At 38.5% G+C, this 20,191-nt stretch overlaps 4 protein-coding genes across 5 annotated transcripts; 3 read left to right on the top strand and 1 right to left on the bottom strand.

Moving 5' to 3' along the window:
• Positions 1-701: 701 nt before the first annotated feature.
• Positions 702-6,899, bottom strand: LOC122055428 (putative secretory carrier-associated membrane protein 1). Its single transcript, XM_042616865.1, has 13 exons — positions 6,731-6,899; positions 5,528-5,590; positions 5,298-5,396; positions 3,392-3,454; positions 3,132-3,165; positions 2,935-3,057; positions 2,454-2,516; positions 2,171-2,264; positions 2,023-2,068; positions 1,875-1,942; positions 1,551-1,602; positions 1,308-1,373; positions 702-923 (listed from the first exon to the last, which is right to left on the bottom strand). Exons 1-13 carry the CDS (start codon positions 6,788-6,790, stop codon positions 825-827), a joined length of 930 nt encoding a protein of 309 aa, XP_042472799.1. The 5' UTR covers positions 6,791-6,899; the 3' UTR covers positions 702-824.
• A 339-nt stretch (positions 6,900-7,238) lies between these two features.
• LOC122055427 (probable hexosyltransferase MUCI70) lies at positions 7,239-12,837 on the top strand. Of its 2 annotated transcripts, none has more exons than XM_042616863.1 (7): positions 7,239-7,552; positions 8,313-8,426; positions 9,388-9,743; positions 11,036-11,247; positions 11,397-11,653; positions 11,738-11,916; positions 12,451-12,837. In XM_042616863.1, exons 1-7 carry the CDS (start codon positions 7,393-7,395, stop codon positions 12,541-12,543), a joined length of 1,371 nt encoding a protein of 456 aa, XP_042472797.1. In that variant the 5' UTR covers positions 7,239-7,392; the 3' UTR covers positions 12,544-12,837. The 2 variants fall into 2 exon arrangements, with proteins under 2 accessions (XP_042472797.1, XP_042472798.1); XM_042616864.1 differs by having other exon boundaries at positions 7,532-7,552; positions 9,477-9,743.
• Positions 12,838-13,184: 347 nt separating this feature from the next.
• On the top strand, positions 13,185-15,078 carry LOC122055429 (uncharacterized protein At5g39570-like). The gene is made up of 2 exons (XM_042616866.1): positions 13,185-14,037; positions 14,687-15,078. The coding sequence occupies exons 1-2, from the start codon at positions 13,225-13,227 to the stop codon at positions 14,753-14,755; spliced, it is 882 nt and encodes a 293-aa protein (XP_042472800.1). The 5' UTR covers positions 13,185-13,224; the 3' UTR covers positions 14,756-15,078.
• Positions 15,079-15,220: 142 nt separating this feature from the next.
• On the top strand, positions 15,221-17,480 carry LOC122055431 (protein SHI RELATED SEQUENCE 4-like). The gene is made up of 2 exons (XM_042616867.1): positions 15,221-16,367; positions 16,525-17,480. Exons 1-2 carry the CDS (start codon positions 15,941-15,943, stop codon positions 16,854-16,856), a joined length of 759 nt encoding a protein of 252 aa, XP_042472801.1. The 5' UTR covers positions 15,221-15,940; the 3' UTR covers positions 16,857-17,480.
• Positions 17,481-20,191: the final 2,711 nt, after the last annotated feature.

Here is a 20,191-nt window from a genome sequence, read left to right on the forward strand (position 1 = left end):
GGATAAAATGAAAAGATCAAATAAATTAGTGTATCGTTTAATTTAGTTAGCTGGGCCACGAGAGGCCAGAGGAGAAAAAGAAGTCTAAAGAAAAATCTGTGAAAAAAAAAAAATCAAAAATAAGAAAAAAACCTCATTATTATTTTTATGAGAATATTCTTACGGTAACAACAACATTAATTATTACATACAGCAGTTACTCTATAATTATTATAACGTTATTTCTTATTTTTAATATTATTGTAATAACTGCCATTAATATTATATAATATGTAACAATTAATAAATATTACTATATTATTTGTAAGGGCTACTAAATAATTTTTATAATTATATAATAACTACCTAATATTTAGGCAGTTGCTATAATTGTTTAAAAGTGATTTTTAATAAATTTTAAATATTTTAATATAATTGATAAATAATATTTTGATATAATAAATAATTTTGATGAAGTTTAAATAATTCTTATCAATTGATAAATAATATTTTGATATAATATTTTTTTATATATATAATAGTTTTGATTGAAATAAATACTTAATTGTATTCATGGATCCTCTTTTCCAACCACTGAATCGACCGCTCGAGTCAAATTTTAAATAATCTGATCAGTACAAACAAATAAAAGAACTTAATGAATTAAATATCACACGACTTCATTCTTTGAACACGAATAAATGGTGTGGATCCTCAACTATAAAAACTACAAGAACACCTCATAATATATTGAATGAATGAATGAATAAATAAATAAATAAATATTAATTTGTGGTAAATTTAGTTCATTTTTTTGGCAATTGACAGGTCTGTCGACCAGCATTTCATATGTTTGATGAAATTGCAGCTCTCATAACACCTTGTGTCGCCTCGCGCCTCATTTCTGTAGCTTTCCCGCTTCCTCGGAAGTACGTGTACACTTGCTGCAGGGGATGCACGAAACATGTCATGTTTACTTGAGCAGAAGCAAGAAAAGAAAGAAAGAAGTGGAAGGAGATTGAAATTTAATTTCCATTCAGTTCATCTAAAATGGAGAGGAACTAAGCTTAGGCATCTGTTGGATATTCAAGTAAGCAAAATAACAAATTTCATTCCCTTTTTAACTTCATTTCCCTCCTAATTTCTCCCCTCCAAGACCCAAGTAAACACAGAAGGAAAAAAGAAAGTATATTCAAGAGCATGGGGACATTTTTAACTTGTAGCAAAGTGAACTCTATCTATAAATCAGTCTAAACCCTAAGATTGAAAGCAGTAAATTGGAGAGTATATGGACTAAAAACAGAAATTTTATAGGTATCAAATGTAACCTGTATAACCCAGACACTGAGCAGTGATTCAACAGTGAACAATCCAAAGCCGATGAAATAGAAGATCTACGAGAAAAAGAAGTTACAGTTAGGAAAGGAAGTTTACCTTTCAACTAAGAAAAGCAACAATGCCATGATTTTGTGAATCAGAAACCTTTGATGTAAATGATACAAATTCTGACTAGAATTGTTGGTTCGAATTAAGAGTTAAATGCGCGTATGTAATGCTAATCTGGGACTTACCCCAGCAATGAGAGCATGCTCGCTGAGAATGTCTATAGCTGGTAGAATACCGCTGTTACAGGAAAATTCGTGTTAGTGAATCATCAAAAGTAAACTTGTAAACAAATAGTGGTGATGAAATAAGAACCAAAAAAGGTGCAGCTGTATCCTTCGAATTTTATAATTATGTGATAAGAATTTCAACAAAGGCCTATCCTAAGGGCGATTTGCCAATAAGCAACTGTTAGATTTTATGTAATCTTCAATCGATCAGAAATATGGTTCAGCTGAAGTGAATTGGCTGCATCGGGAAGCATTCGATATATGATGAACATAGAAACTTACGCCAAAGATTTCCCTTCGAAAATAATTGGAGGAGCCACAGCTGAGTATATAACAAAGCCAAGGTGAAGCTGTAGACATTAAGAATCAGTGAGGCTTTTAATGTTTCTTTATCAAAAAAATCATCATGAAACCTAAACCTACAACATACCGAGTAAAACAGGAAAAACCTTCCATAGTTCAAAGCGCTGTCGGTCCTGCAAAATCAGGATGCAAGATCATAAGACTACATATACTTAATGTTTACAATGTCCTAGTTGCAATGTGTTACTTAGAAATCATAATACAAACTTTAATACCTCATGGCATGATAAAGAGGTCGATACCACAGGATATATGCACCTGGAACTCCAGAGATGAAGTAAATGATGGAAAGGAGCCAGATCTTGACAGCTGGAGAACAAAGAGCAATCTTCTTTATTGAGATATAACAAACTAGTCATAAAATCTTTAATACAGTAAACTGTATTGATTCACATATGAGTATCAGAATTGAAGACAAAAATGAGCAATCTTCTTTGATAAGACGGTACAAAACATGGAAACACACTAGATGACAAACTCTAACTCTTATCTGGCTACCTTCTCCCTCTATCCAAGCTGCTGTTACTGCTATGATATTCCAAAACAAGGAACCAGCCAAACCTGCAGGTTGAGATTGCACGAGATTTGAATATTTACTTTTGCCAGTGTCTTTGAAGACCTAACATAAATGTTCATTGAACTATAAAATAGACGCATTACCATCAAGTGAAATGCTTATACATTTTTTTTTGTAGAAACATCTGAACAAGAATCAAGAAATGTACACTCAACAATAGGAACAAGAAATTTCATACTACTATTCTATGTGGATGTTCGATTATTGTAAGAATTGCAAATGCAAAAGTCTATATAATATATATGATACTGAGGCAGTTAACCTAACAGTATTGTAGCATACACCAATCAAAGAGAATTAGGTAACATGTGATTAACTGTAACAATCCTCTGAAAACTTGTGATTGTAATTTGTGATTCATGAAACTGAAGGACCAATAAGCTATAGCAAAAAACAACATACCCAACAATGATGCAAATGCAAAATATTGCAATCTTTGCAAGTGGACTGGTATTTCATTTTCAACATCATGGTGTATGATAGGGAAAAAGGGTGGCCAATTTTTCTCCTCAATGATAATGCCCGCTGCAAAGGCACAAAAAGTTAAATCAGCATATGAACAAAAGATAAACATTTACTAGACAGACAATATATAGTACCTCGGGCTGCAGCTTCTTCTATCCGTTTGAGTTCCTAGATGAGAGGAACATATTGTGGTCAAAGTGTTATATGTTATAATCAGCTATTGAATGTAAAATATTCTAAAGAATCAGCTAACTATAATCAGTCACGAGAGTTTACCATTAGATACCAAGTCCCTAGTCAGAAAAACAGCTTATTTATTCACACAACATTATGACAAACTACAAGTTGCAATGGTGCATCTGAGATTCTTTTGGCACTTAACTCAAGGATATACCTTTTCCCTCTTATCTAATTCTGCTTCCCTGGCTTGAAGCTCCTTCTCCCTTCTCTTCAGATCCTACATGAAGAAATGGAACTAACATGGAAAAGAGTTCACAAATTCACTCGATGAACATGACAAAAATATAGCAAATCAGTATATTCTAGCAAGATCCTAAATGATTCAAGACATGTAACCTTACAAAGCATTGGAGCACTGCTTTGCTCCCTAAGAGAATATTTTAGAGTTGCATCACAGTTAGGTGTTCATAAGGATTTCAACAGCAATCAGGTAGTCTTGCTATGTACAAAAAAGGGGTGAAGGTAACAAAAAGCATTCACTTGATCACTTCTTACTTAATAATATAATAATGATGATCATATTTAGAGTTTGATATGTGCTAAAACACTTATCATCAAAAGAAACGGCAATAAGGCTCATGCTCTATTCTAATAAACACAGAATGTAAATGCCACTTGGCCAAGCATGTGGACATATGTTTTGAACATTTTGACAATACAGATATGTATAAAAGTTAACCAAACTAAGCAGAATGAAAAATAAAGTTCAAATTGCTTCATGCATTCCAACTATAGAAGATTTTTTACTTTCCATATTTTGAAGCATACCAGAAGAAGAAAAGGAATAACTTTTAAAGGCCAAGGCATTTTGCATGTAATTATCTTTCTGTGAAGCAGTAATGTACATTATTAATATTTAGCAATCGTGAACATTAATCTTTTAGCAATTATTAGAATACAGAAAAATTCTTCGTTGTTCAGAACTTGAGATTCTGTTTTCTTTCCATTATCCATTATGCCAATGGGAATTCAGTAACTAAACAACATACGTTGAACACAAAGGTGCCGAAGTTGTATGCATGGACTAAAAACTATGTTGGTGACCACTCCTAAAAAGCGTATGTTTTAAGGAAGCATCATAACTTTTTTTTTTTTTATGAAGAACTGAACCAGTAGGTTATCAAGCTGAAAGAATATCATAAATATATGGTAAGAAATTGGAAATCTAATCCATCTAAGATATCCATCCAGGCTTCCTGGTTAAGCTTAAGCTAAATTCTTCTCATGTTTTAGGAGATAGATTAATCTCACAGCGAGAGGGCCACTTTCTGGAGAAAACTCTTATTAATTTCTGCTTACTCAATTAGTCCACTTATATGTGTGAAAAGAAAGGTCTTTTGAGATTAACTGATAAACGGAGGAGTTCCACTTTCTATAGGAGAGAGAAATGCATAGTATCAATCAAATTTTAGCTCCTTCATTTTGCTTTCCAAAGGACAGTCACCCTTTGATATGTAGGTTTTCTTGGCGAAAGGATAGCACACAGACTTAACAGTCAGCAGTTCATACAAAATATTTATTCAGCTCCATGTTTCTTTTCTCTTCTTGCTATATAATCACTCTTGCTTAGCCATCAATGGATGATATGCATCAAAAGTCTAAATTTGGAGATGTTTCAGGTGAGGGATTCAATGAAGCAAAAGGTGATTTTGCTCACCCCGATCGCCCCTCATCGCCGGCCCCACAACGAGATGAAGGGAGGTAAATCATGATACTGAGTGGTTTCCTAGGTGGGAAGGCATTTAATCCTCAAGGGAATGAACCCACGGGAATCAACCCTTGGCCAATGAAACAACTCTGCCACCCAAGTACCAACTCAGCTACACCTGTGGGGGCTTCAATTGAGGGATTCAAGACTTCCAGCATGTTGTCTGCTTGCTACTGCTCATCTCTAGAAACACGATTAGATTGCTTCTCACCTATCCCAAATCGAATTTTCTGAGATTTTTCAATTAGATGCATGCATCCATGTTGAGGTGTATAATAAATCTGACTGAATCAACAGACCTGATTGAACAAAAAATAAAATTTTCAACTTCAATCAAACTCATTAAATATACCTTTTCTGTATTAAGAGGAATATCAACAGTTGAATGAAAGTTCTCTGGAGGAAGAGGTGAAAGTCCCAAATTTGATGCAAGAGGAACACCTCCAGCATTCTGGATTATTTTTATATGAGCAAAACTTATCCATTAGCATGGACCCCAAGCCAAAGGAAACATAAAGAACTTAGATATATCAGTTTCTACTTTCTACTTCAAATAAATCAATTATTTTAGCAAAAACTTACTGTCATGTAAAATGGCCCTCCTCCATGAGTTGACTTAACAGCTTTACTACGAACACCAGGATCCTGCAACAGAGGGTTTCACATAGCTAGCTTGAATATATTCCAAAAAGCTGTGATACGATTCCAATTATAGCTGGGAAGACATTGCTACACAACATTATTCTTAGTGTCATATTTTTGAGGGTATTGAAATTTTTTTACATCCCTGACCCTTAACTTAGAGAGAAAAGAAAAGACCTTAATATGGTACCATAGGTTACAATCTAGCCTCTATATTTTCCATTAATAAAAGCACACACATGTAGTATTTTCCCAAATCAATAGTAGAGAAGTTTCAGACAATGTGCCTAGCACCTACAAGGCTACAATAACATCACAGGGCCCAATTGCAGCTGATGCCTTAAAAACCATGTTTCAACTGGAATATGATCCTTATGCAATTGGAAACAATTTCGTTACACATAATCATCAACATGGATGTCAGTGATAAATCACTAATCTGAAATTGGCTATGCTCCTTAGGAAATCATGGAAAGTAAGTCAGTAACCAGGTCGCAAATGCATGGGCAAGAAGCTCCATGACAAGGATGTATGTGCATTTGGAATCTCTCAGTTAACCAAATATGAGATAATAAACGGAAGGGGATCCGTCAAAAGTAGCAATCACTGCTACAAGTTGGATACGTTACCATGAATTATAATGGACACAAGTCATGGCACTATGAGAAAACCATCCAGCACTCTCCTCCTGATCAACTGGTATCCTTTCTAACGGCCCTCTATCAGGATGACCATATTTGACGTAATAAACGAGCGATTGCATTGAACAATTAATGCAATTCCAGGATGATTTTGCTTCTTGAGACCCTACTCATTTTTCTCTGTTCCAAGGAGATGACAAGTGCATAATCACGACATCTCTAATCCGAAAGTTACAAATCAAACACCGGACAATCACAAGGCCGAAAATGCAAAACGAGAGAGAATCAGAGGAAGAATGAGAGGAGGAAAAAACGTGACTTTCATATAATCCACAATGAGGAACTCGAAAGCAACCTTAGAAATCCAGAGATCCGAACTCCTGCAGTTATTGCACAAAATTAAATCCTCTATGTAGATGTTGGTAAAGGAACGCAATGCTAACCAGGCATCAACGAATCCATAGAACGTATGTGCGGGAGAGATTGGCTGAAGCCGACTCACCGAGAAAGGATTGACATCCTCCTCATCGTTGTAGGGGTTCCTGTCGTACCGCCCCGCCATGGAGAAGATCGAGATCTCAATAATCGCCTTCCTCCTCCTTCGTCGGACAGCGACTCACTTCAAAGCAACAAAAAAAAAAAAGACGAGGAAACGGCGAACTTCCAAAATGTTTCTCACGAAACCCCTCCGAGTTCTCGAATTCATGTAAAATTTATAAAAAATGTTTGATATTTCAACGATTCTTTTAGATGAAAAATAGTTTAATTTTAGACAAATATAATGGTATAACTTGTTTTATGAACCAAAATCAAAGTTTAATCAGTTACAAAAACTCTAAATTTAAGCACCAACAATTTGGTAGTTTCCTCTAGATGCACAATTTCATAAGACACCAAAGTTTAACATTATTTTTAAAATTTTATATTAAAGAAAAACTTTTTGGAGGGGTAAATTGTAAAATAAATTTAAAAAAAAAGGAAAGAAAAAAGGTTCAGCATTCATCGAGTCTCCAGATCCTGCCTCGCCGGTCCGTCTTCTACCAATTTAATATTCCTTAGATCTCACTTCACTCTTGCGATCGCTCTCCCAGATTGTTGGCGTTTGTTCAACTTGATCGTGGTTCTGGAAGAGAGCTTGGATTCGTTCGCCGCATTCATGCTCCTATGAAGCTGTTCGGTGGCGTCGGTGAGCCATCGCTGCGCGGCCGCCGCGCGAGAAGGCTCTTGCGCACGTGGAGGCGGAGAGGCCCGCTGTTGTTCTTCTCGCTGTCTTTGCTTTCTATAGTTTATCTCTCTTTCTTTGGCGCAAAGTTGCCATTTGACAGTAAGTTACTCTTTGATCACCTTTTTGTCGGTTACATACTCGCTTCTTGCTCGCCTAATTGTCTGAAGGTTTATTCAACTAATTTTGGGGAACGCTGAACCTTCATGCCAGCACAGTGGAAAAGTATATATGAAAAAGGGTGGTTTTTTTTGAGACAAAATGATTTTTTAATTTTGGTATAGAACCTATGATCTTAGCCATATAGTTTAGTTTTCAAGATAATTTGATGAAATTTCCAATAAAATGCATTCTTCCTTGCTTAGTGTTGCAACATCCAATTTAAGTCATATGGTTGCATCAATCTCCTATGAGACATGCATAATGTAGTTGAGCTACTGCATGACTACATAACATTCTCATCCCTTTATGCATATTTGTGAAGATCAACTAAATGTTGGTATTCCTTGAACTGATGTTCACAGCTGACTGAGCATGGTTTTGCCTAGTGATTTCTCTCAATCGAATTGGACTGTCCAAATACAACGAATTGAATGTGATTGCACTATAATTACTTTGATAAATCAACAAAGTTTATCATTCTGATCAAATGTTTGTAGTGAGGCCAAAGCCAATATTTTGCCTCTGGTAATCAATGACTTCGTATAGTGTGCCGATTTGTTTGTCATATTCTGTTCTGTGCTATAAATTTCTGACAAGTATGATAAGTTAACAATGCAACTGTTGTTTCTAGGGATATCATTTGTCATTTCTCTTTGGCTAGCCTCTTCGGTCTGAAAAAAATAGAATGTACCCTTTTCAGGTCACCAAAGTAATACTTCTTTGGAGAATGAAAGCTTCACTAATGTTACACATGTTTGGAATGGTAGGGAGGATGAAATTTATAAACGTCCAAGACCAAAAGCTCGCAAGCATCGTAAGCAAACTAATATGATTCCTTTTCCATCTGGCAAAGTGTTCCGTGCTGCTTCTTTAAAATCCTGGTCATACATTTTACCATATATAGCAACTTAATGCTCCTTAAGTTGATTCTTGTGGTCTATGCTTAACATAGTTGCCATAAGGTTGGTAGTTTGATCACTCATGGATAAATTTCTCTACTTTGCTTGGTATAGAGGTCTGTTTAAAAGAAATGCTAATCCAGTCTATATTCAAGAGTAGCAGATCTGCCCCATTCAGGGATTCTGTACCAAAATTTCACGTGTTTGATTTCCTTTGTGTTTCTGTGTGTATATAAATAGTCATCAGAGCTCCTCAAACACTCATTGGATGCTTTGACCACATGGATCTTCAAATCATTGTTTCTACACCATTAATTTCTATCTTCTGGAATACAGATACAGGAATGTTACAATGTCAGAAATCCATAGGCTACCTTATGAACCTGCAAAGCTTTGGCATGTACATCTTTTAATCCCAACAAGTTCTATCATAAAAAAACATGTTTCTGATCAAGAGATAGTTTATCATTTAAACTTGATGTTCATATTTTAATTCAATCTAGTCCCTGAATTCTGTGTGGCCTCATTTGGCATTTGGTTTGGACAAATGATCTCACTTATTTGCACCTTTTGACTCATGCAAACAATTTTTCGTGGGAGATTGTTATATGCCTTGCATGTGAAACTTTAAATTGAGGCTCAAAAACTAAACTCAGATGATAGTTTTTTTAAAAAAAAAAATTAAAGAATAAAAAAAATAAAAATGAGTTAATCTAAACTGATAGGAAATTGCAACTGAAAAGTAGGCATCACTTAGTTTGATTCATGAAACTAATAAATGTCTTTATTTCCTTCCCTGATATGATTTAAAATGTACTAGTAAATGTACACTTTTAACTGAACATATGTAGTACTTTTGTGTTATTGACATTTCAGATGGCCCATGTGAAGTTGGATTAATGGAGTCAGTTGACAATATCGTTGAACCTGAAACTTACATGAATTTTACACAATTCTCTCTCCAGTATATCGCCAAAGAAGATACTTCTCATGGGAAAGATGTATTTGAGGCTCAATTTGGTGGGCATCAGACACTTGAACAAAGAGAAGAGTCATTTAATGCAAAAAATCAAACAATTCATTGTGGTTTTATTGAAGGCCCAGAGGGACATCCTAGCACTGGTTTCGAACTGTCTGACAAAGATAAGGAACATATGGCTGGTTGCAGGGTTGTTGTATCATCTTGTATTTTTGGAAATTCTGATTTTTTACGGAGGCCAACTAGCAGTAAGGTACAATCTCTTTTCATTTGAAGCAGGCAATTTGCTGAAAATTTGAGATTTTGTTTTATTATTATTTTTTGGTTTAGTCTTTCCTAAATGAGAATTTTGGTAGTAAGGTTATGTGTTAGCATTTTATTTGACAATTTATTTGCTAAGTTGTCAATCCCTATTTGCTTTATTTTATTGTCCAAGTTTAGTTGGGATTGAATCTTTAAAAAGAACCCAATCCCCCTTTTGTAATTTACTTTTCCAATTATTCTGTATTTGGTGAAATTCATTGTGAAACCTCTGTGTTTCGCATTCTTACAACCCGGTGATTTATGCATCTAGTTTTGATAGTTGGCTAGATTGAAATGCATTCCTTGATTGCTTAACCAAGCTAGAGGGCTACTTCAATTGGTATAACATGATCCCAATTGATAGAGCGAGATTTGCTAAATCAAACTCACAGGAGTTGCCAAGAAGTATTGGGAAAGTGTGGAAGACCACTATAATACTATAGGGGCAACACTCATCACACATTGGGTTGAAATAAAATGGAAACTAAAAGAGAAATATGTCCCAAACTATTTTTAAAAATCAATAATATACCATATGGATCAACTTTAAATGATCATCACTGTAATACCAAAGTAAATTTGGAGACCTTTGCATGCGTTGTTTTTGGATTGCTCTTATGAGTAAGTAAATTTGTTAACAATCAGATATTCTATAATCTTAAATATTTTGCAGATTTAGCCTCATCCAACAGCTTAATATGTCTAGCTTTATTCTACATGGTGATCAGCATGTTGGAAATTTGTCATGAGTCAATATTGCAATGTTATATTCTATGTAGAAACTTGAATTTAATTATCTTTGTGGGAATTATTTCTTTTTACTGTTGAAGATCATATACTTCTTGTCTTTCATTGATATATTTTGTGTACATGTAGTACTGTCTGCTCAATATTCATTTTTTGACTCACCTATGAAGTTTGGCTGATACGATTAGTGTTTCATGAATATTGAGTTTTTTGCATCCATTTAATTGACATATTACTGTTGGCTGATTTTGCATATGCTTATTATTTGAGGCAGTGAACATAATATGATTAGTTTAATTTCCCTTCAAACATTTTAAACACCAAACTTTCTGATTCTGCAAAATTCTGTGCATGTGTAGAGATTATTCCATGCGTGCTTTCATGTTTATAATGAATAGAAAACCTAGATAGGTTTTCTTTGTGTTGGTTGTCAAATATAGGGTTTGTTTCTGTATTTCCTGTTGTAATTAAACTTGAAGATTGTAACTGTCACAGATCAGCACATTTTCTAAGAAGAATGTATGCTTCATGATGTTCTTGGACGAGCTAACACTGAAAAAACTTTCTTCAGAAGGTCACATTCCTGATGCGATGGGTAACATTGGCCTATGGCGCATTATTGTTGTAAAACACTTACCATATGCTGATTTGCGAAAAACTGGAAAAGTGCCAAAATTTTTGTCCCATAGACTGTTTCCATCTGCCAGGTAATGCATTATAGTCTCACTTTGATATCCTAATTGAATGATTATACCGTCTTATCTAAGAGAAGAACACCTGTTATCCTTTTCTAATTTATATCTATTTTTCCTGTTTTAACCACAGGTGTTCTAATCTGGGTACTGTATCATTTCAGATATTCTATTTGGCTTGATAGCAAAATGCGCCTCCATACTGATCCTATGTTGATTCTTGAATACTTTTTGTGGAGGACAAGATCAGAATATGCCATATCAAATCATTATGATCGCCATTGTGTTTGGGAGGAAGTACTCCAGAACAAGCGCTTGAATAAGTACAATCATACTGTCATTGACGAGCAGTTTATGTTCTATCAGTCTGACGGTTTGGTGAAGTTTATTGAGTCTAATCTCAGCTCTATTCTTCCAAGTTGTATGTATCATGTACACTGTCTGTTGAAGTTTTCTTTTTGACTTGCTATTCAGTCAGTTAATCATGTTGTGTTCCCCATTGCAGTTGTACCAGAAGGCTCGTTTATAGTGCGTGCACACACACCTATGTCAAATTTGTTTTCATGCCTTTGGTTTAACGAAGTTGATAGGTTCACCTCCCGTGATCAGTTGAGTTTTGCATACACTTTCTTAAAGCTGAAGAGAATGAATCCGGGAAAACCACTTCATCTAAACATGTTCAAGGTAACTTGCATTTTCACTAGCCCTCGAGCTTTACTGAAGTTATGGTCGAAAACCAATAATTGACTCACAGAAGTGTCTTCTTTGCAACTTTACTTGGTTGATTTGCACGGAGAGCATAACATTATATCGTAGGAATATTCTGGATTAATTCTTTGCAACTTTCAAAAGCATTCCATTGTTTCAAACGCTCGTCTGTAGGCATCAGAGGAGCATTTTATTTTGTCCTAGCGTTGGGCATATGTTGAAAGCTACAAGGAACCTTGATTCATTCTAGAGCTAGCTAGCAAAAATTCCAAGAGTTTTTCCTGATAGATATGGGCTTGCACGGTGTGTTTCTTTGTAGATTGATTAATTGATACACTAGTATAGTATGCATATTTGTACATTTTTCTTTCAAGGAAGAGCAAGACCGGGTCATTATGTCTTGTTCATCCTGTAACATTACTAGAAAATCGTCATCTCATTGCGATTGATGCATGAAGGGATTCGAAAAGCAATTGATACATAGCTGAGATTGGATATACTCTAATGCAGGACTGCGAAAGGCGAGCCGTATGCAAGTTGTTTCACCACAGAGTGGAAGATATTAATCCTCCACCGCCGACCACCAGGAGCTCTGTGAATTGAGAAGAGCCATCAAAGATTCTTCAATCCGAGAGCAAATAGGTTGAAGAAACAGACGCCTTGACTGATGAGCTATATACTGCATCAAGCTTGGTCAGTGGCACAGATATTGGCTTGGGTAATGAACTACGGATTCTGAGTCTGTTAAAGTCACCAAGAAAGCAGTATGGTCTTGGCATTCTTAGAACATAAAGCATCTTCAGACTGTATAAAATTTTATTGCAGAATAGTTTTTTTTCCCCCTTTGTTTTGGGCATTTTAAGGCATAATTCAATTTCACATATATATATTTTTTCATTCTTGAGATATGATCATTGTAACATCTTCAGCACGTACAATGTCACTGTAAATGCACAAAAGATAAATTTACACTACTTCAAATGATTATCTGTCATCGTCAATAATATTTACGTGGCTTGCCTGCATTAATTTGCTTTAATTTTCGGAAAGTGAAAATGAAAAAAAAAAATAGAAAAAGAAAAAGAAAAACGCAGGGCGCGTAGTAAGACCCGGAGACAACAATGGACCCACGGCCTTCGTGGGTCCCATTTCTTCACGTGACACTAACCACTCTCACGTGCGTTCGACGACGGGGGAGTGCCTATAAAGCATCTCAACTCTCGGCCAACCGCATTCTTGATTCGCAGGTCTCAAATCCCTCGAAGGAGACGAATAAGAAGAGCGATGGCTCGGAGAGGAAGAGACGACGCCACGGATGAGTTCGACGACTACGATCCCACGCCCTATGGCGGAGGATACGATCTTGCGATCACCTTTGGCCGTGCTATCCCGCCCTCGGAGGAGACCTGCTACCCCATCTCCTCCTCCTCCGGCGTCGACTACGACCGGCCGCATTACTCCTCCGGATCTGTCTCCTCCGATTACGTCGGCGGAGATTACGAGACGCCTGAGTACGGTTACTCCAAGCCTAAGCCTAATCCTAAGCCGCAGCCGAACCTCAAGCCCCAGCAGGAGGTTGAGGAAGGCGAATCAGGCGGTTACGGTGGCTTCGGCGGTCGCCGGCCACAACCCAACCCTGGTTACGAGTATAGTGGGAAGCAGGAGTACGGATCTGGTTACGGAGGTGGAAGGCCCAATCGTGAAGAAGAATCTGAGTACGGATCTGGTTACCGTGGTGGAAGGCCCAAGCGAGAAGAAGAATCGGAGTACGGATCTGGTTATGGTGGTGGGAGACCTAAACGCGATGAGTACGGGTACGACCAACCCAAGCCCTACGGAGAAGAGGGGGCTGGGCAAGGGTATGGCTATGAAAGTGGAAGCAAATACCAGGGTGGAGGTCGGCAGTCGCACCAGGGTGAGGAGCATAGCTATAGCTCGAATCCGAGTTATCAGAGGCCGAGCTACGGCGGTGAGGAGGAGATTGGGAGGTATAATAAGCCGAGCAGATATGATCAAGGTGAAGAGTATGGTCGCCCTAGCTATGGCAACTCTGGGTATGATCCTGATCAAGGCGAAGGATTTGCACGCCCTAGCTATGTAAGTTCTGCTATCATATTCCCTTATTTCCACAAAAAATTTATCATCTGCGTAATCACTAGTGCTTCTTGGGTAATCTACTAGCGTGTTAGTTCTGTAAAAGCATGCATTAACTTGTGAATTTTGAAAGAACCCCTTGCTTAGTTGGTCAGTGCAATCCAAACTTTTCTGAAATCAGCATATGGTAATCAATTATTCCAATCAATCTTACAATCAAAATCACATTATCTTCAAATAATTTGCTGTGCTTTAATCCTTCTATAATGTTGTTTTCAGAAGGATTATAGTTGAGCAATTGGATGCCAATACATGGTAAAATTTCAGCAATTAGTTCCATTTGTATTGACAACAGAGAGACTAAGGTAAGCTAGAGGAGTTTATTCTTCAAAATATTATGTTTAAATACGAATTACAAAATAGCTTTGAAGATAAAGAAATTCTAGAAATCATAAATTTGCTCAACCCAATTTTATAATGTAAGTAGTGTTCGAGGTAGTTAGAATGTGGTGAAGTGACTGTATCTGTAAATCATCTTTTAGCTAGTAATGCAGTCACAATTTACCTATTAATGTGTTGACATTACAATATGCCAATATTTGCCCAAAAGCAATCATTACCATTGCTTGAACTAATCTAACTAAATTGGCAGGGAGGTAACGACTACGGTGAGGAAAAGAAGCATCGTCATCACCAACACCGGTACACTGATGATGAATGAACGGCCTCCAGGTTCCTAAACGCTCTGTTTGCTGCGTTGCCCCAGAACATCTACTAGCTAAATAAAGTCTGGGATATATGGTATGCCTTAATATTTGCTTTCTATGCAAAAACAATTTGCAATATTAAGCTGTTTGAATAATTAATTTCCTAGCCACTCTGGTCTGGACTGCTGTGGGGTTATGGAACACCAATTTTAAACATATTAAAAAACTAATTAGCGTCCGGGCAATTGACGCGTGTTTCCGTCCGAAATTGTAAGATGACGGAGACGTGTCGATGGCCTCACCCCCATCGTTTTCCTGTACCACTGCAGTGCGACTAGACTTTACCATCTCCCGTCGAAATCCACCGTTTTATGTACGACGAGGTGACTATTAATTCACTATTATTGCGCTTCCCTTCCCGGTCGCACTCAACACGGTGTCGCAACGAGAGGAAAAGCTGCAGTAGAAGGGCATTGGATTGGGGAAAGAGATAAAACAGAGCGCAGAGCAGTGATTGACTAGCAGGCATTTCGAGGCGGCCGCAGCAGCAGCAGCAGCAGCAGCACCGCTGTCTCCTTGGCGGCGTCGCAGTGGTAGATCAGATGCGTTTCCTTGTTCCCTTCCCCTTCGTCTAAACTACACTACTAGTATTCACAATAATTTTCGGAATCGAAGCTCCAGAGGAGAGACAAGAAGCAACAACAGCAGCAGCCTCTGCTTCTTTCCGCTCGCTGACACCAAGAAAAAGCAGACGCGGAGAGAGAGAGATCTGTCGCATTCTTCACTCCAAAGATGCTGCTGCTTTTTCCGATTTTTGGAAGAAAAGGCCGTGAATTGATGCGGCGATCAAGAGCGGAGTAGAGGGGGAAGAAGATTGGGCGGTTCTACAGCAGCGAGAGCGACCATTCTCTCCTTCTCGCTTCCAAAGCTTGCTCCTTTACTCCGGCGAAAGTGGGGATCGGGAAGAAAAGGCCGTGAATTGATGTGTTACCAAGCGGCTGCGGTGAGGGAGAAGAGGAATACATATGCAGCGAAGGGAGAGTGATCATCTCGCCTCTTCCCCCTTGAAGTTTGCTCCATTTTTTGCGCTTTTCTTCGGCGAAGGCAGGGGTCGGAGGAAGAAAAGCCGGCTAGTAATCGATGTGTTAGCACTTAGCTAGCGACGGATCGGAGTGGAGGGAGAAAAGGAGGAGAAGAGCATGGCCGCTGGATTCCCTTTCGGAAGCGGCGTCGGTGGCGAAGGCCACCGAAAGATGCCGCTGACGGGGAATTTCTTCCTCTACGGCGGCGGTAGCCGGAACGATGACATAGAAGGTAGCGGCTACACTCGCAGCTTCGAGCTGACGCGGCAGCAGGGGCAGGGGCAGGAGCAGTCGCCGTATTTGGGCTTCCCCGACGAGGTACCGATTGTGCGTTCCACCGCCGTCGCCGCTGCTGGCACCGGAGGGAAGAGCTGCCAGGACTGCGGCAACCAGGCGAAGAAGGACTGCACCCACCTCCGTTGCCGTACCTGTTGCATGAGCCGCGGATTCCCCTGCTCCACCCACGTGAGGAGCACGTGGGTTCCTGCCGCCAAGCGCCGCGAGCGCCAGCAGCAACTCTCCGCCGCCGTCACCACCGCGTATGGTACTACAACTCCCACCCGATCACCAAAACTCAACTAGTTATTCCCTTAATCTAATCAAAATCCAATCAAGATTTCATTTTTTTGATTCACATCTCGAGTATCAATCGACTAACTTTATCCAAAAATTGGAAAAAAAAAAAAAAAATCAACCCGCAGGAGGAAATCTCGAGTCTGAGATCTTCCCGCCGGAAGTGAACGCAGAGGCAAAGTTCCGCTGCGTGCGCGTCAGCGCCGTCGACGACGCCGACGAAAAGTACGCCTACCAGACCACCGTCCACATCGCGGGCCACCTCTTCAAAGGCATCCTCTACGATCACGGCGCCGCCACCGACCTCCCCCAACTCACCGGCGAAGCATCCACTTCCTCTGCCACCGCCCGCGACGCCGCGGCGCCGGAGCTCCTCGATCAATGCCCAAGCACTCCCCTCGTCGCCTTCGTCTCCGGTAGTCCGCCGCCGTTTTCCCTCCACCGACAGAGACACAACTAATTAATCTGATTAATCAATCAAATAGTGTACGATCAAACATTACTCCTCAATCAATCACACTGAATTGGCATGGATGAATGCCGCCATGGTAGCTCCAAAAAGGAGGAACGAGATTAAGGAAGAAGAATGATTCTGTAGGGAATGCTGGAAGGATCTCTCTGTTCGAGACAAAGGGAATCGTTGAAGCCTGAAGGACGTCTCGAAGAATATTTTGAAAGTTTTGAGAATTTCTTGAGGTATTTTAAGAACACAAACATTCAATTTATTATCTATGAATCTATAGAGGCAATACGTAAAGATATTGTAGATCGATAAGATAATATAAATGAATTATAAAATGATTAAAAAGGAAATTCAGAGGCAGCAGCGGTGCAGCATCATGAGCATCATCAGCAGTAGCGTGTACTTCTTCTCGGAAGAAGATGAAGGGTTTTAAAAGGGTATTTCAAGAGAGGGTAGATTGGTCGACTAAAAGATCTCAGGATCATTTTGACGTTCAAATTAAAGTTTGCTTGAGATGGTATTTTGAAATAAGAAGATCAAGAAGAAGGGTACCTAGAATTTGAAGAACTTAAAGAGAAATCAGAATTCTTTTTCATTGAGTATCTATAGTTGTCTTAAGAGCATCTTCATACCGACCAAAATATCACTATTGTAGGAGTTGATATGCCGGTCGCCCCTCTTTGCCGGCAGTGGAACCCTAACATTATAGGGTTTCATCGGTAGAGATAAAAGATATCGTCGCTTGTTTCACATAAGGTCGATGTCTCTCCTTGTCGATAATGGAACCCTAACATTATAAGATTTCATCGATAGAGATAAAAGATATTGTCTCTTATTTTACGTAAAAATTATCCCTCTTTTAAATTTCTAGATCTGTCATTGACCATACCCACGGGGCTTCTTCATTTTCTATCCCAGCAGAGCCAGTGGTGATCACGTGCTTTAATGACAAGATTCAGGAATCGCGAATGAGGAGATGGATATTCGTAATGTTCTCACACGTGATTTTCGTCTTCATCATCTTCATCTACAACCCAAAAAAAATAAACAAAAGTTAATCCAGGATTAACAACGGTCCGGCTCGTAAAAGCATCACATTGATGCTAATATATAGTTATTATAATATTTAAATAGTTTTATAAATTATGAGTGCTGTAATATTCTTTAATTTTTAAACGTTAATAAATTTTATATAAAAAATTTAAAAATAATAAAATAAATTTTGAAAAAAATAAAAATAAATAAATAGACAGTAACACTCATAAATAATTATTGTTAATATTAAAATTAATATAATTGTGTGTCAATATTTACTATATAAAGAGATGATATATATTAACCTTTAAATTAATACGGATATCATAAAGAACCCTCATCGGATAATTGAGAAATACAACAAGTCAAACTAACTCAGAAATTCGAAAAATCATGTCCTGCGTTTATTGTTGATAGTTCTAAGCATGAAAAACAGTAAATACGAAAATTGTAAATACTTATAACGATCTCTCGGAGATCTGCAATCGACGTCGGTAAAACTTGATGACGGAATAATGATTAAAGAATTGGAAAGTTCTTCATGGTTCACAAACAAAATTTCTCTTGCGAGATTGGACAAACCAATCTTAAATGTTCTTCTATCCTCTTACAATTTTGTGCACATGGGCGAACCTTGCACAGTGACCTTTTCGATATGGGACGAACCCTTTCTCAACCTTGCACACAGCAAGTCTCATCCCTTTTTTTTCTTTTGCTTGGACGCATATATATTTTGAGGAAGATGACTCTTCCTCTCCCTCCATTAATGAAGGAAATGAATGGGCTAGAAGATGAAGGAGAAGGGGTGCCCTTTATCTTCCAACATTTCCCTTTCATCTTCCAACAATGCTCTTAACCGCGGTGTGTTTAATGAGGTTGGTGTAGCTGTCAGATACCATTTTCTGAATAATTTTCGAGTTCTTCGCTCAGGATAATCACATAGTCCGATGACTTCAACGATGCGAGCTCGATCGATTCTGGCTTGGACGATTCTGGCTCCGTCAATGCTTGTTTCGATGTTTTCTCGGCCAAATAAGGTTTATGGATAATTATTCTGGAAGTCGGAAGACAGTACCTGTGGCGGGAAGTGCTTACAGCCAGAACCAGAAAACCCATGGAGTCGGCTTGTCCCAGACAAAAGGTATAAATCGGACAAGAACATAGCTTCATGAACTCCAAAATAGAGAATGCTTTTAAAACTTCTCCTCCATCGGAACTGATGTGGAGACTAATAGGTCGCTCGGTGTTTTTAATCTACATCTTTACCATCGAATCTACGGCCTTGGAAGCCGTATTTTCTACGATTTCTTCGAACAAAAGAATCCATTGATCCGAAAAGATACGAGAAAATACCTTACTAGAAGACTCAACTACAACATTCGATGTTGCACCACGACCGACGGAATAGAAACATCGAGATCGCCGGACAAAATTGGAGAGGAGGAGAGGTGTCATAGTGGCTTCCCTGGTTCTGGCTGCGGGCACTCCCAACCACGGAAGCCGATAGCCAGCAACTTCTCGGGGCTTGACAACTACGACAGATCATAACCCAGTCGCGATCTTGCCTAGCGACGGCCGTAGAGAAATTTTAATTTTGACGAAGAGATTATTTCATGCTTAAACATCGCTCTGATACCATTGTTGACAGTTCTAAACATGAAAAACAGTAAACACGAAAACTGTAACACGTACAGCGATCTCTCGTAGATCTGCAATCGACGCCGGTAAAACTTGCTGACGGAAAAACGATTACAGAATCGGAAAGCTCTTCATGGTTCACAAACCAAATCCCTCTTGCGAGATTGGACAAACCAATCTTGAATGTTCTTCTATCCTCTTACAATCTTGTGCACATGGACGAACCTTGCACAGTGACCTTTTCGATATAGGACGAACCCTTTCTCAACCTTCCACACAGCAAGTCCCATCCCTCTGTTTTATTTTGCTTGGACATATATATATTGAGGAAGATGACTCTTCCTCTTCCTCCATTAATGAAGGAAATGAATGAGCTAGAAGATGAAGGGGAAGGGGTGCCCTTTCATCTTCCAACATTCCCCTTTCATCTTCCAACAATGCTTTTAACCGAGGTGTTTAGTGAGGTTGGTGTAGCTATAAGATACCATCTTCCGAATAGTTTCGTGTTTTTCGTTCAGGATCATCACATCGTCCGATGACTCCAACGATGCGGGCTCGATCGTTTCTGGCTCGGACAATTCTGGCTCGATCAATGCTTGCTTCGATGTTTTCTCGGCCAAATAAGGTTTATGGATCATTATTCTGAAAGTCGGAAGAGA

Source organism: Zingiber officinale, chromosome 3B, assembly GCF_018446385.1.
Source record: "Zingiber officinale cultivar Zhangliang chromosome 3B, Zo_v1.1, whole genome shotgun sequence".
NCBI lineage: Eukaryota > Viridiplantae > Streptophyta > Magnoliopsida > Zingiberales > Zingiberaceae > Zingiber > Zingiber officinale.

Coding starts and splice junctions, on each gene's coding strand:
- LOC122055428 (XM_042616865.1), bottom strand. CDS start 6,790: ATGGCGGGGCGGTACGACAGGAACCCCTACAACGATGAGGAGGATGTC. Junction 3,166..3,391: donor AATTAGATAAGAGGGAAAAG/GTATATCCTTGA, acceptor CCTCTCATCTAG/GAACTCAAACGGATAGAAGA. Junction 2,265..2,453: donor AGCTTGGATAGAGGGAGAAG/GTAGCCAGATAA, acceptor TTTGTTCTCCAG/CTGTCAAGATCTGGCTCCTT.
- LOC122055427 (XM_042616863.1), top strand. CDS start 7,393: ATGAAGCTGTTCGGTGGCGTCGGTGAGCCATCGCTGCGCGGCCGCCGC. Junction 7,553..8,312: donor CGCAAAGTTGCCATTTGACA/GTAAGTTACTCT, acceptor TACCCTTTTCAG/GTCACCAAAGTAATACTTCT. Junction 9,744..11,035: donor GGAGGCCAACTAGCAGTAAG/GTACAATCTCTT, acceptor TAACTGTCACAG/ATCAGCACATTTTCTAAGAA.
- LOC122055429 (XM_042616866.1), top strand. CDS start 13,225: ATGGCTCGGAGAGGAAGAGACGACGCCACGGATGAGTTCGACGACTAC. Junction 14,038..14,686: donor GATTTGCACGCCCTAGCTAT/GTAAGTTCTGCT, acceptor CTAAATTGGCAG/GGAGGTAACGACTACGGTGA.
- LOC122055431 (XM_042616867.1), top strand. CDS start 15,941: ATGGCCGCTGGATTCCCTTTCGGAAGCGGCGTCGGTGGCGAAGGCCAC. Junction 16,368..16,524: donor CGCCGTCACCACCGCGTATG/GTACTACAACTC, acceptor ATCAACCCGCAG/GAGGAAATCTCGAGTCTGAG.